This window comes from Heterodontus francisci, chromosome 20, assembly GCF_036365525.1.
Source record: "Heterodontus francisci isolate sHetFra1 chromosome 20, sHetFra1.hap1, whole genome shotgun sequence".
NCBI lineage: Eukaryota > Metazoa > Chordata > Chondrichthyes > Heterodontiformes > Heterodontidae > Heterodontus > Heterodontus francisci.
In genome coordinates, this window is record NC_090390.1 from 86,999,245 (window position 1) to 87,015,309 (window position 16,065).

Sequence of the window (16,065 nt, forward strand, 5' to 3'; positions counted from 1 at the left end):
GCTGTGCTGGGTCAGGATAGTGCAATGCAGGTCAGTGACGCTGTCTTACCTGTGCCGGTGAGTTCACCACTGCCAGGTTGTAGCCGTAAGCCATGGAGGAACCAAAGGAGGTGAGGATGGCAACTGCCAGAAGAGGCCACGTCAGCTGCTACATGAGGGGAGAAAACCAAAGCTTTAAAGTTAAAACAAAACACTCCCGCATGCTGAAACTGAGATAAATACAGAAAATTCTGCAAGTACACAGCAGGGCTGTCAGCACCGGCGATGAGGAAAGTGATGTTTAATTCTGAGTGAAGACCCTTCAATTGGACTCCATGGGCTTAAATTTATAGGTGCGCCACAAATCGCAGCGGTGCACTCTGATCTCGGCGGACTTCAGCCGTGGATGTGCCGTCGCTGAGCACCCGCAATATTTCGCGCAGGGCCTCATTTAAATGGAGGGGGCGGAGCGGCTGCCCCCGACGACGGAGTGGGGGCGACTGCTCCGTCCCGGCCAATGGCGTCCGGGGCCACCACGCAGACTCCGGCGCCATTTTTAAAGGGCTTCAAATCCTTCCGGGAAATTTTAGTTTTTAAAAGGGATATTATTGTAAATGTGATTTAAAAACTTTAATTAAAGCTGGAGGCCCTTTCAACCCTCCCCCTGCCGCCACCCCCAATGTTTGTTTTAGGGCCATCGACCCGATTAAACTTGATTGCCAACACAAACTGCCCCCTTAACCTCATCACCTTTGCCCTTCAACCACTTCCCACCATCCCCTCAGCCGATACAAAGTGTTTTCCCCGTTCCCTCCCCCCACCCTGATAATTTCACTCCTCTCCCCTCCCCACCAGTGTCACGCCTCGGAACTCCGACAGGAGTTCCAAAGGCGCGGGAGTTCCAGCTGATGGTCGTAATATTGGTGTGGGACGGCCAGTGGGACGAGGTGAGCTCATTTACATTCATTAACCTTTATTAACATATTGAAATGAAGGCCCTGCTGTTGAGCAGCGTGGGGTGGGGGGGGGGGTGGTTGCGGGGGGCTGCACCAAGGCCTCACCGCTGCCGGTAAAACGCGGCTGGGCCTTCTCGGCATCGGGGGTCATGGCGGGCCTCCACCCAGAAGAATTTTCCGGGCCCCCCTGCCATAACCCCTGACGCCGGAGGGCTCATAAAATTCAGCCCTATATCTATGGTTCAGATAAACAGAAAATCCCAGAATTAGCCGTAAATCAGGAAATGGAAGGGAGGGAGGAACTCAAGACAATTACAATCACCAGGGAAGTGGTACTGAGCAAACTGTCGGAGCTGCGGGCTGACAAGTCCCCGGGTCCTGATGGACTTCATCCTAGGGTGTTAAAAGAAGTGGCTAATGAGATAGTTGATGTGTTAGTTTTAATTTTCCAAAATTCCCTGGATTCGGGAAAGGTTCCGTTAGATTGGAAAATAGCGAATGTTTATTCAAAAAGGGAGGGAGACAGAAAGCAGGAAACTACAGGCCAGTTAGCTTAACATCTGTCTTAGGGAAAATGTTAGAAGATATTATTAAAGATGCTATAGCAGGACATTTAGAAAAATTCAAGGTAATCAGGCAGAATCAACATGGTTTTGTGAAAGGGAAATCGTGTTTAAACAATTTATTGGAGCACTTTGAAGAAGTAACGTGTTGTGGATAATGGGGAACTGGTGGATATATTGTACTTAGAATTCCAGAAGGTATTTGATACGGTGCCACATCAAAGTTTATTGCAGAAAATAAAAGCTCATGGTGTAGGGGGTAACATATTGGCATGGATAGAAGATTGGCGAGCTAACAGGAAACAGAGAGTAGGCATAAATGGGTCATTTTCTGGTTGGCAAGATGTAATGAGTGGTGTGCCACAGGGATCAGTGCTGGGCCCTCAACTTTTACAATTTATATAAATGACTTAGATGAAGGGACCGAAGGTATGGTTGCTAAATTTGCTGATGACACAAAGATAGATAGGAAAGTAACTTGTGAAGAGGACATAAGGAAGCTACAAAGAGATATAGATAGGTTAAGTGAGTGGGCAAAGACCTGGCAAATGGAGTATAATGTGGAAAAGTGGGAAATTGTCCACTTTGGCAGGAAGAATAAAAAAGAAGCATATTATCTAAATGGTGAGAGATTGCAGAGCTCTGAGATGCAGAGGGATCTGGGTTCCTAGTGCGTGAATTGCAAAAGGTTAGTATGCAGGTACAGCATGTAATTAGGAAAGCTAATGGAATGTTATCGTTTATCGCGAGGGGAATTGAATACAAAAGTAGGGAGGTTATGCTTCAGCTATACAGGGCATTGGTGAGACCACATCTGGAGTACTGTGTACAGTACTGGTCTCCTTATTTAAAGAAGGATGTAAATGCGTTGGAGGCAGTACAGAGAAGGTTTACTAGACTGATACCTGGAATGGGCGGGCTGTCTTATGAGAAAAGATTGGACAGACTAGGCTTGTATCCGCTGGAATTTAGAACAGTAAGAGGTGACTTGATTGAAACATATAAGATGCCGGGAGGTCTTGACAGGGTGGATGTGGAAAGGATGTTTCCCCTTGTGGGAGAATCTAGAACTGGGGGTCACTAAAAATAAGGGGTCACCCATTTAAGACAGAGATGAGGAGAAATGTTTTCTCCCAGAGGGTTCTGAGTCTTTGGAATTCTCTTCCTCAAAAGGCAGTGGAAGCAGAGTCTTTAAATATTTTTAAGGCAGAGGTAGATAGATTCTTGATAAGGGGGGTGAAAGGTTATCGGGGGTAGGCGGGAATGTGGAGTTGAGGTTACAATCCGTTCCGCCATGATCTTATTGAATGGTGGAGGGTCAGTACTGAGGGGTCGAGTGGCCTACTCCTGCTCCTAATTTGTATGTTTGTATTTTTGCATGTTCGTAGGTTCGTAAAGACACATTAACCCATGGAACTACTTTTCAAATCCTGCCACAGACACTATTTCCACAATTTCCTGCAAAATCTGTAACATAGCAGCAGCCTGAGTTCAGTGGGTAGCACTCACACCTTGCACTTAGAATATCATCGGTTCGAAAGCTCACGAATCGACTGGAGCATATAATCCAGGCTGGCAGTACTGGGGGAGTGCTGCACTGTCAGAGGGTCAGTACTGAGGGAGTGCTGCACTGTCGGAGGGTCAGTACTGAGGGAGTGTTGCAGTGTCAGAGAGTCAGTACTGAGGGAGTGCTGCACAGTCAGAGGGTCAGTACTGAGGGAGTGCTGCACTTCAGAGGGTCAGTACTGAGGGAGTGCTGCACTGTCAGAGGGTCAGTACTGAGGGAGTGCTGCACTGTCGGAGGGTCAGTACTGAGGGAGTGCTGCACTGTCAGAGGGTCAGTACTGAGGGAGTGCTGCACTGTCGGAGGGTCAGTACTGAGGGAGTGCTGCACTGTCAGAGGGTCAGTACTGAGGGAGTGCTGCACTGTCAGAGGGTCAGTACTGAGGGAGTGCTGCACTGTCGGAGGGTCAGTACTGAGGGAGTGTTGCAGTGTCAGAGAGTCAGTACTGAGGGAGTGCTGCACAGTCAGAGGGTCAGTACTGAGGGAGTGCTGCACTGTCGGAGGGTCAGTACTGAGGGAGTGTTGCAGTGTCAGAGAGTCAGTACTGAGGGAGTGCTGCACAGTCAGAGGGTCAGTACTGAGGGAGTGCTGCACTGTCGGAGGGTCAGTACTGAGGGAGTGCTGCACTGTCAGAGGGTCAGTACTGAGGGAGTGTTGCAGTGTCAGAGAGTCAGTACTGAGGGAGTGTTGCAGTGTCAGAGTGTCAGTATTGAGGGAGTGCTGCACTGTCAGAGGGTCAGTACTGAGGGAGTGTTGCACTGTCAGAGGGTCAGTACTGAGGGAGTGCTGCACTTTCAGAGGGTCAGTACTGAGGGAGTGCTGCACTGTCAGAGGGTCAGTACTGAGGGAGTGCTGCACTGTCGGATGGTCAGTACTGAGGGAGTGCTGCACTGTCAGAGGGTCAGTACTGAGGGAGTGCTGCACTGTCGGATGGTCAGTACTGAGGCAGTGCTGCACTGTCAGAGAGTTGGTACTGAGGGAGTGCTGCACTGTCGGAGGGTCAGTACTGAGGGAGTGCTGCACTGTTGGAGGTGCCATCTTTCAGATGAAATGTGAAACTGAGGCCCCTCCCCGTCCTCTAAGGTGGATGTAAAAGATCCCACGGTTACTATTTTGAAGGAGAGCAGGGCATTCTCCATATCATCCCTGGGCCAATATTTAACCTTTAACAAACATCACTCAAACAGGTGACCCAGTCATTATCTGCCTGCCGTGTTTCCCTACTTTACAACAGCAACTGCACTTCAAAAGCACTTTGGGATGTCCTGAGGTTGTGATGCCTAAGGTCAAATAACCAGTCACCACAAGAAGAATCTGCAATGGAACAAGGTGCTGGGAGTGATGCAGTGTCCCCATGGAACCTGCTGCCTGAGAGAAGAGTTGGCAGTTTGGGATTTAAGAGGGGTGAGGAAAAGGAGAGAAATGAACTGAGAGATGACAGGTTAGAGCGGAGAGGGAACCACGTAAGGAGTCGGGAAATGTTCATGCTAACTGGAAGCCTTGGCACAGATCGGGCAGCCAGAATATATTCACCCCGTGTTGTGTAGTTTATGAGACTGTCCCCCAACCTCTAGACTGTGTTATATAGTCCGTAACTCCCTTTGACTTCTCCATTATTCTATACAGAATGTATCCCTCAACAGCTATTACCAAGCACACACAGGCTACATCATTTTTACTGCCTCCTCTAGCACGTGGTTTGTATGAAATAAATTTTCGAGCAGGAGGAATAGGGAAACAGAAAAGGAAAAATAAACGGTGGAAGGGTAGGGGGAGAGACAGAGAAAGAGATAATTGGCAGAGAGAGGGAGAAAAAAGCAAAGAGAGACAGAAAGAGACAGAGAGAAAAATAGGAAGGGATTTGGTGAAAGGGAGAGAGAGAGAGAGATAAATAGGAAGGAGACATTGAAGGGGAGTCACAGAAAAATGGAGGGGAAGAGAGAGGGAAAGAGAAATAAACAGAGGAAGTGAGAGAGGGACAAACACCAAGAGAGAGAGAAATGGGGATGTGAGCGAGGGAGAGGACAGAAAAAAAGACACAAGTGAAAAAGAGGAAGGTGTAAAAAGGAGCGATAGATTGACAGAACAGGAAAGAACTAAACTGAGGTTTAAGGAGGAAAGGAAAGCTTCAATCTTGAGCTGGAAGAAGAGAGACGGGAATCAAAAGTCTGTCTGGATTTACAATTCCGGTGTTAGTGACACTTCTATTCACTCACAAAACTCACTCAAAGTTTATGAAAGACGTTTAAAAGCCCTGGCCCCACCTCTCACACTGTAAATTGGGAGAGTTTGAAAGAGACATTGAAAACATGGCATGTGAATGAGGGCTGGGTTTCAAAGTGTGCCGTGCATGTGTGCACATGAGCATGTATCTTTCAGTGTGCCTGTGCATGTGTCCACATCTGTGTGTGTCCATGTGTGTGTGACCGTGCGTGTGCATCTGTGTGTGCATGTGCGTCCCTGTGTGTGTGACCGTGCGTGTGCATCTGTGTGTGCGGGGCCGTGTGTGCGCGTTCGTGTGTACGTGACCATGCGTGTGCGTCCGTGTGAGCGGGGCCGTGTGTGTGCGTCCGTGTGTACGTGACCATGCATGTGCGTCCGTGTGTGCCGGGCCGTGTGTGTATGAGCAGACTTGGCTTGCAATTGTACAGATGCTCACTCTCCACGTCCCATTCAGCCCATTCGCTTGTGTCAGCTCTCTGAAAGAATTTGTTTTTGTGAATGTGTTCAGCTTTTGCCCTGTGCGATTGTGCACTGGCCAACTCCAGAAATAACTGACAGCTGTGGAATTTCAAGCACTCGAGCACCTGAACAAAAGGAGCAATCCCAAAATGTGGAGTCTGTAAAAGCCAGTGGACAGGGACAAATAATAATTTAAAAGCTCGTGGAAATCTGGTCATCTCAAGGAAGCTGGAATACAAAGAAGGGGAAGTGATGTTACAGCTGTACAGAGCTCTGGTTAGACTCCATCTGGAATAACTGTTGTCAGTTCTGAGCCCCGCACCTCAGGAAGGAGATATTGGCCTTGGAGGGAGGTCAGCACAGATTCACCAGAATGATACCGGGGCTAAAGGGTTAAATTACGAGGACAGGTTACATAGTCGAGGTTTGTATTCCCCTGAATATAGAAGATTATGAATGATCTAATTGAGGTGTTTAAGGTGATTGTGATCGGAAATCAGTGGACATAGATTTTAAGGAATTGTTGGAAGCTTTAAAGGGAGTTGAGTAATTTCACTGTCCAGTACTGTCCCAGGTCTGTATCCGATTTCAGTGTCCAGTACTGTCCCAGGTCTGTATCCGATTTCAGTGTCCAGTACTGTCCCGGGACTGTATCCGATTTCAGTGTCCAGTACTGTCCCGGGACTGTATCCGATTTCAGTGTCCAGTACTGTCCCGGGACTGTATCCGATTTCAGTGTCCAGTACTGACCTGGGTCTGTATCCGATTTCAGTGTCCAGTACTGTCCCGGGACTGTATCCGATTTCAGTGTCCAGTACTGTCCCGGGACTGTATCTGATTTCAGTGTCCAGTACTGTCCCGGGACTGTATCCGATTTCAGTGTCCAGTACTGTCCCGGGACTGTATCCAATTTCAGTGTCCAGTACTGACCTGGGTCTGTATCTGATTTCAGTGTCCAGTACTGTCCCAGGACTGTATCCGATTTCAGTGTCCAGTACTGTCCTGGGACTGTATCCGATTTCAGTGTCCAGTACTGTCCCGGGACTGTATCCGATTTCAGTGTCCAGTACTGTCCCGGGACTGTATCTGATTTCAGTGTCCAGTACTGTCCCGGGACTGTATCTGATTTCAGTGTCCAGTACTGTCCCGGGACTGTATCCGATTTCAGTGTCCAGTACTGTCCCAGGTCTGTATCCGATTTCACTGTCCAGTACTGACCTGGGTCTGTATCCGATTTCAGTGTCCAGTACTGTCCCGGGTCTGTATCCGATTTCAGTGTCCAGTACTGTCCCAGGACTGTATCCGATTTCAGTGTCCAGTACTGTCCCGGGTCTGTATCCGATTTCAGTGTCCAGTACTGTCCCAGGACTGTATCCGATTTCAGTGTCCAGTACTGACCTGGGACTGTATCCGATTTCAGTGTCCAGTACTGTCCCGGGACTGTATCCGATTTCAGTGTCCAGTACTGTCCTGGGTCTGTATCCGATTTCAGTGTCCAGTACTGTCCCGGGACTGTATCCGATTTCAGTGTCCAGTACTGACCTGGGTCTGTATCCGATTTCAGTGTCCAGTACTGTCCCGGGACTGTCTCCGATTTCAGTGTCCAGTACTGTCCCGGGACTGTATCCGATTTCAGTGTCCAGTACTGTCCTGGGTCTGTATCCGATTTCAGTGTCCAGTACTGTCCTGGGACTGTATCCAATTTCAGTGTCCAGTACTGACCTGGGTCTGTATCTGATTTCAGTGTCCAGTACTGTCCCAGGACTGTATCCGATTTCAGTGTCCAGTACTGTCCCGGGACTGTATCCGATTTCAGTGTCCAGTACTGTCCTGGGACTGTATCCGATTTCAGTGTCCAGTACTGTCCCGGGACTGCATCTGATTTCAGTGTCCAGTACTGTCCCGGGACTGTATCCGATTTCAGTGTCCAGTACAGTCCCTGGACTGTATCCGATTTCAGTGTCCAGTACTGTCCCGGGACTGTATCCGATTTCAGTGTCCAGTACTGTCCCAGGACTGTATCCGATTTCACTGTCCAGTACTGTCCCGGGTCTGTATCCGATTTCAATGTCCAGTACTGTCCTGGGTCTGTATCCGATTTCAGTGTCCAGTACTGTCCCGGGACTGTCTCCGATTTCAGTGTCCAGTACTGTCCCGGGTCTGTATCCGATTTCAGTGTCCAGTACTGTCCTGGGTCTGTATCCGATTTCAGTGTCCAGTACTGTCCCGGGACTGTATCCGATTTCAGTGTCCAGTACTGTCCCAGGTCTGTATCCGATTTCACTGTCCAGTACTGACCTGGGTCTGTATCCGATTTCAGTGTCCAGTACTGTCCCGGGTCTGTATCCGATTTCAGTGTCCAGTACTGTCCCAGGACTGTATCCGATTTCAGTGTCCAGTACTGTCCCGGGTCTGTATCCGATTTCAGTGTCCAGTACTGTCCCAGGACTGTATCCGATTTCAGTGTCCAGTACTGACCTGGGACTGTATCCGATTTCAGTGTCCAGTACTGTCCCGGGACTGTATCCGATTTCAGTGTCCAGTACTGTCCTGGGTCTGTATCCGATTTCAGTGTCCAGTACTGTCCCGGGACTGTATCCGATTTCAGTGTCCAGTACTGACCTGGGTCTGTATCCGATTTCAGTGTCCAGTACTGTCCCGGGACTGTCTCCGACTTCAGTGTCCAGTACTGTCCCGGGACTGTATCCGATTTCAGTGTCCAGTGCTGACCTGGGTCTGTATCCGATTTCAGTGTCCAGTACTGACCCGGGACTGTATCCGATTTCAGTGTCCAGTACTGTCCCGGGACTGTATCCGATTTCAGTGTCCAGTACTGTCCCGGGACTGTATCCGATTTCAGTGTCCAGTACTGACCTGGGTCTGCATCCGATTTCAGTGTCCAGTACTGTCCCAGGTCTGTATCCGATTTCAGTGTCCAGTACTGTCCCAGGTCTGTATCCGATTTCAGTGTCCAGTACTGTCCCGGGTCTGTATCCGATTTCAGTGTCCAGTACTGTCCCAGGACTGTATCTGATTTCAGTGTCCAGTACTGTCCCGGGACTGTCTCCGATTTCAGTGTCCAGTACTGTCCTGGGTCTGTATCCGATTTCAGTGTCCAGTACTGTCCCGGGACAGTATCCGATTTCAGTGTCCAGTACTGTCCTGGGTCTGTCTCCGATTTCAGTGTCCAGTACTGTCCTGGGTCTGTATCCGATTTCAGTGTCCAGTACTGACCCGGGACTGTATCCGATTTCAGTGTCCAGTACTGACCCGGGACTGTATCCGATTTCAGTGTCCAGTACTGTCCCAAGACTGTATCCGATTTCAGTGTCCAGTACTGACCCGGGTCTGTATCCGATTTCAGTGTCCAGTACTGACCCGGGTCTGTATCCGATTTCAGTGTCCAGTACTGACCCGGGACTGTATCCGATTTCAGTGTCCAGTACTGTCCCGGGACTGTATCCGATTTCAGTGTCCAGTACTGACCCGGGTCTGTATCCGATTTCAGTGTCCAGTACTGACCCGGGACTGTATCCGATTTCAGTGTCCAGTACTGTCCCAGGTCTGTATCCGATTTCAGTGTCCAGTACTGTCCCAGGTCTGTATCCGATTTCAGTGTCCAGTACTGTCCCCGGACTGTATCCGATTTCAGTGTCCAGTACTGACCCGGGTCTGTATCCGATTTCAGTGTCCAGTACTGTCCCAGGTCTGTATCCGATTTCAGTGTCCAGTACTGTCCCAGGTCTGTATCCGATTTCAGTGTCCAGTACTGTCCCAGGTGTGTATCCGATTTCAGTGTCCAGTACTGTCCCGGGACTGTATCCGATTTCAGTGTCCAGTACTGTCCCGGGACTGTATCCGATTTCAGTGTCCAGTACTGTCCCGGGACTGTATCTGATTTCAGTGTCCAGTACTGTCCCGGGACTGTATCTGATTTCAGTGTCCAGTACTGTCCCGGGACTGTATCTGATTTCAGTGTCCAGTACTGTCCTGGGACTGTATCCAATTTCAGTGTCCAGTACTGTCCCGGGACTGCATCTGATTTCAGTGTCCAGTACTGTCCCGGGACTGTATCCGATTTCAGTGTCCAGTACTGTCCCTGGACTGTATCCGATTTCAGTGTCCAGTACTGTCCCGGGACTGTATCCGATTTCAGTGTCCAGTACTGACCCAGGACTGTATCCGATTTCACTGTCCAGTACTGTCCCGGGTCTGTATCCGATTTCAGTGTCCAGTACTGTCCCGGGACTGTATCCGATTTCAGTGTCCAGTACTGTCCCGGGACTGTCTCCGATTTCAGTGTCCAGTACTGTCCCGGGTCTGTATCCGATTTCAGTGTCCAGTACTGTCCTGGGTCTGTATCCGATTTCAGTGTCCAGTACTGTCCCGGGACTGTATCCGATTTCAGTGTCCAGTACTGTCCCAGGTCTGTATCCGATTTCACTGTCCAGTACTGACCTGGGTCTGTATCCGATTTCAGTGTCCAGTACTGTCCCGGGTCTGTATCCGATTTCAGTGTCCAGTACTGTCCCAGGACTGTATCCGATTTCAGTGTCCAGTACTGTCCCGGGTCTGTATCCGATTTCAGTGTCCAGTACTGTCCCAGGACTGTATCCGATTTCAGTGTCCAGTACTGACCTGGGTCTGTATCCGATTTCAGTGTCCAGTACTGTCCCAGGACTGTATCCGATTTCAGTGTCCAGTACTGACCCGGGTCTGTATCCGATTTCCGTGTCCAGTACTGTCCCAGGTCTGTATCCGATTTCAGTGTCCAGTACTGTCCCGGGTCTGTATCCGATTTCAGTGTCCAGTACTGTCCCAGGTCTGTATCCGATTTCAGTGTCCAGTACTGTCCCCGGACTGTATCCGATTTCAGTGTCCAGTACTGACCCGGGTCTGTATCCGATTTCAGTGTCCAGTACTGTCCCAGGTCTGTATCCGATTTCAGTGTCCAGTACTGTCCCAGGTCTGTATCCGATTTCAGTGTCCAGTACTGTCCCGGGACTGTATCCGATTTCAGTGTCCAGTACTGTCCCGGGACTGTATCCGATTTCAGTGTCCAGTACTGACCCGGGTCTGTATCCGATTTCAGTGTCCAGTACTGTCCCAGGTCTGTATCCGATTTCAGTGTCCAGTACTGTCCCAGGTCTGTATCCGATTTCAGTGTCCAGTACTGTCCTGGGTCTGTATCCAATTTCAGTGTCCAGTACTGTCCCAGGACTGTATCCGATTTCAGTGTCCAGTACTGACCTGGGTCTGTATCCGATTTCAGTGTCCAGTACTGTCCCAGGACTGTATCCGATTTCAGTGTCCAGTACTGACCCGGGTCTGTATCCGATTTCAGTGTCCAGTACTGTCCCAGGTCTGTATCCGATTTCAGTGTCCAGTACTGTCCCAGGTCTGTATCCGATTTCAGTGTCCAGTACTGTCCCAGGTCTGTATCCGATTTCAGTGTCCAGTACTGTCCCCGGACTGTATCCGATTTCAGTGTCCAGTACTGACCCGGGTCTGTATCCGATTTCAGTGTCCAGTACTGTCCCAGGTCTGTATCCGATTTCAGTGTCCAGTACTGTCCCAGGTCTGTATCCGATTTCAGTGTCCAGTACTGTCCCGGGACTGTATCCGATTTCAGTGTCCAGTACTGTCCCGGGACTGTATCCGATTTCAGTGTCCAGTACTGACCCAGGTCTGTATCCGATTTCAGTGTCCAGTACTGACCTGGGACTGTATCCGATTTCAGTGTCCAGTACTGTCCCGGGACTGTATCCGATTTCAGTGTCCAGTACTGTCCTGGGTCTGTATCCGATTTCAGTGTCCAGTACTGTCCCGGGACTGTATCCGATTTCAGTGTCCAGTACTGACCTGGGTCTGTATCCGATTTCAGTGTCCAGTACTGTCCCGGGACTGTCTCCGATTTCAGTGTCCAGTACTGTCCCGGGACTGTATCCGATTTCAGTGTCCAGTACTGACCTGGGTCTGCATCCGATTTCAGTGTCCAGTACTGTCCCAGGTCTGTATCCGATTTCAGTGTCCAGTACTGTCCCGGGTCTGTATCCGATTTCAGTGTCCAGTACTGTCCCAGGACTGTATCCGATTTCAGTGTCCAGTACTGTCCCGGGACTGTCTCCGATTTCAGTGTCCAGTACTGTCCTGGGTCTGTATCCGATTTCAGTGTCCAGTACTGTCCCGGGACAGTATCCGATTTCAGTGTCCAGTACTGTCCTGGGTCTGTCTCCGATTTCAGTGTCCAGTACTGTCCTGGGTCTGTATCCGATTTCAGTGTCCAGTACTGTCCCAAGACTGTATCCGATTTCAGTGTCCAGTACTGTCCCGGGTCTGTATCCGATTTCAGTGTCCAGTACTGACCTGGGTCTGCATCCGATTTCAGTGTCCAGTACTGTCCCAGGTCTGTATCCGATTTCAGTGTCCAGTACTGTCCCGGGTCTGTATCCGATTTCAGTGTCCAGTACTGTCCCAGGACTGTATCCGATTTCAGTGTCCAGTACTGTCCCGGGACTGTCTCCGATTTCAGTGTCCAGTACTGTCCCGGGACAGTATCCGATTTCAGTGTCCAGTACTGTCCTGGGTCTGTATCCGATTTCAGTGTCCAGTACTGTCCTGGGTCTGTATCCGATTTCAGTGTCCAGTACTGTCCCGGGACAGTATCCGATTTCAGTGTCCAGTACTGTCCTGGGTCTGTCTCCGATTTCAGTGTCCAGTACTGTCCTGGGTCTGTATCCGATTTCAGTGTCCAGTACTGTCCCAAGACTGTATCCGATTTCAGTGTCCAGTACTGTCCCGGGTCTGTATCCGATTTCAGTGTCCAGTACTGACCCGGGTCTGTATCCGATTTCAGTGTTCAGTACTGACCCGGGACTGTATCCGATTTCAGTGTTCAGTACTGACCCGGGACTGTATCCGATTTCAGTGTCCAGTACTGACCCGGGTCTGTATCCGATTTCAGTGTCCAGTACTGTCCCGGGTCTGTATCCGATTTCAGTGTCCAGTACTGACCCGGGTCTGTATCCGATTTCAGTGTCCAGTACTGTCCCGGGTCTGTATCCGATTTCAGTGTCCAGTACTGACCCGGGTCTGTATCCGATTTCAGTGTCCAGTACTGACCCGGGACTGTATCCGATTTCAGTGTCCAGTACTGACCCGGGTCTGTATCCGATTTCAGTGTCCAGTACTGTCCCAGGTCTGTATCCGATTTCAGTGTCCAGTACTGTCCCAGGTCTGTATCCGATTTCAGTGTCCAGTACTGTCCCAGGTCTGTATCCGATTTCAGTGTCCAGTACTGTCCCGGGTCTGTATCCGATTTCAGTGTCCAGTACTGTCCCGGGACTGTATCCGATTTCAGTGTCCAGTACTGTCCTGGGTCTGTATCCGATTTCAGTGTCCAGTACTGTCCCGGGACTGTATCCGATTTCAGTGTCCAGTACTGACCCGGGTCTGTATCCGATTTCAGTGTCCAGTACTGACCCGGGTCTGTATCCGATTTCAGTGTTCAGTACTGACCCGGGACTGTATCCGATTTCAGTGTCCAGTACTGACCCGGGTCTGTATCCGATTTCAGTGTCCAGTACTGTCCCAGGTCTGTATCCGATTTCAGTGTCCAGTACTGTCCCAGGTCTGTATCCGATTTCAGTGTCCAGTACTGTCCCAGGTCTGTATCCGATTTCAGTGTCCAGTACTGTCCCCGGACTGTATCCGATTTCAGTGTCCAGTACTGACCCGGGTCTGTATCCGATTTCAGTGTCCAGTACTGTCCCGGGACTGTATCCGATTTCAGTGTCCAGTACTGACCTGGGTCTGTATCCGATTTCAGTGTCCAGTACTGTCCCAGATCTGTATCCGATTTCAGTGTCCAGTACTGACCCGGGACTGTATCCGATTTCAGTGTCCAGTACTGTCCCAGGTCTGTATCCGATTTCAGTGTCCAGTACTGTCCCCGGACTGTATCCGATTTCAGTGTCCAGTACTGACCCGGGTCTGTATCCGATTTCAGTGTCCAGTACTGTCCCAGGACTGTATCCGATTTCAGTGTCCAGTACTGTCCCAGGTCTGTATCCGATTTCAGTGTCCAGTACTGTCCCAGGTCTGTATCCGATTTCAGTGTCCAGTACTGTCCCGGGACTGTATCCGATTTCAGTGTCCAGTACTGACCCGGGTCTGTATCCGATTTCAGTGTCCAGTACTGTCCCAGGTCTGTATCCGATTTCAGTGTCCAGTACTGTCCTGGGTCTGTATCCGATTTCAGTGTCCAGTACTGTCCCCGGACTGTATCCGATTTCAGTATCCAGTACTGTCCCGGGACTGTCTCCGATTTCAGTGTCCAGTACTGTCCCGGGACTGTATCCGATTTCAGTGTCCAGTACTGACCCGGGTCTGTATCCGATTTCAGTGTCCAGTACTGTCCCCGGACTGTATCCGATTTCAGTGTCCAGTACTGTCCTGGGTCTGTATCCGATTTCAGTGTCCAGTGCAGTCCCGGGTCTGTATCCGATTTCAGTGTCCAGTACTGTCCTGGGTCTGTATCCGATTTCAGTATCCAGTACTGTCCCAGGTCTGTATCCGATTTCAGTGTCCAGTACTGTCCCAGGTCTGTATCCGATTTCAGTGTCCAGTACTGTCCCAGGTCTGTATCCGATTTCAGTGTCCAGTACTGACCTGGGACTGTATCCGATTTCACTGTCCAGTACTGTCCTGGGTCTGTATCCGATTTCAGTGTCCAGTACTGTCCCGGGACTGTATCCGATTTCAGTGTCCAGTACTGACCCGGGACTGTATCCAATTTCAGTGTCCAGTACTGTCCCAGGTCTGTATCCGATTTCACTGTCCAGTACTGTCCTGGGTCTGTATCCAATTTCAGTGTCCAGTACTGTCCCGGGTCTGTATCCGATTTCAGTGTCCAGTACTGTCCTGGGACTGTATCCGATTTCAGTGTCCAGTACTGTCCTGGGTCTGTATCCAATTTCAGTGTCCAGTACTGACCCGGGACTGTATCCGATTTCAGTGTCCAGTACTGTCCCGGGTCTGTATCCGATTTCAGTGTCCAGTACTGTCCCAGGTCTGTATCCGATTTCAGTGTCCAGTACTGTCCCAGGTCTGTATCCGATTTCAGTGTCCAGTACTGACCCGGGTCTGTATCCAATTTCAGTGTCCAGTACTGTCCCAGGTCTGTATCCGATTTCAGTGTCCAGTACTGTCCCAGGTCTGTATCCGATTTCAGTGTCCAGTACTGACCCGGGTCTGTATCCAATTTCAGTGTCCAGTACTGTCCCAGGACTGTATCTGATTTCAGTGTCCAGTACTGTCCCAGGTCTGTATCCGATTTCAGTGTCCAGTACTGACCCGGGTCTGTATCCAATTTCAGTGTCCAGTCCTGTCCCAGGTCTGTATCCGATTTCAGTGTCCAGTACTGTCCCGGGACTGTATCCGATTTCAGTGTCCAGTACTGTCCTGGGTCTGTATCCGATTTCAGTGTCCAGTACTGTCCCAGGTCTGTATCCGATTTCAGTGTCCAGTACTGTCCTGGGTCTGTATCCGATTTCAGTGTCCAGTACTGTCCCAGGTCTGTCTCCGATTTCAGTGTCCAGTACTGTCCCAGGTCTGTCTCCGATTTCAGTGTCCAGTACTGTCCCGGGACTGTATCCGATTTCAGTGTCCAGTACTGACCCGGGTCTGTATCCGATTTCAGTGTCCTGTACTGTCCCAGGTCTGTATCCGATTTCAGTGTCCAGTACAGTCCCAGGTCTGTATCCGATTTCAGTGTCCAGTACTGTCCCAGGTCTGTATCCGATTTCAGTGTCCAGTACTGTCCCGGGACTGTATCCGATTTCAGTGTCCAGTACTGTCCTGGGTCTGTATCCGATTTCAGTGTCCAGTACTGTCCCGGGACTGTATCCGATTTCAGTGTCCAGTACTGTCCCAGGTCTGTATCCGATTTCAGTGTCCAGTACTGTCCCAGGTCTGTATCCGATTTCAGTGTCCAGTACTGTCCCGGGACTGTATCCGATTTCAGTGTCCAGTACTGTCCCAGGTCTGTATCCGATTTCAGTGTCCAGTACTGTCCCAGGTCTGTATCCGATTTCAGTGTCCAGTACTGTCCCGGGACTGTATCCGATTTCAGTGTCCAGTACTGTCCTGGGTCTGTATCCAATTTCAGTGTCCAGTACTGTCCCGGGTCTGTATCCAATTTCAGTGTCCAGTACTGTCCCAGGTCTGTATCCGATTTCAGTGTCCAGTACTGTCCCGGGACTGTATCCGATTTCAGTGTCCAGTACTGTCCCAGGTCTGTATCCGATTTCAGTGTCCAGTA

General features: G+C 50.1%; 1 protein-coding gene across 4 annotated transcripts in view; it reads right to left on the reverse strand.

Moving 5' to 3' along the window:
* The window catches only part of slc2a15b (solute carrier family 2 member 15b), a 93,314-nt gene that overhangs the window by 51,311 nt on the left and 25,938 nt on the right, over positions 1-16,065 (reverse strand). For all 4 annotated transcript variants that reach the window (XM_068053402.1, XM_068053399.1, XM_068053403.1 and 1 more), the window contains exon 2: positions 50-148. In XM_068053402.1, coding sequence (XP_067909503.1) covers positions 50-148 — 99 coding nt within the window. The remainder of the gene's footprint in view (positions 1-49; positions 149-16,065) is intronic.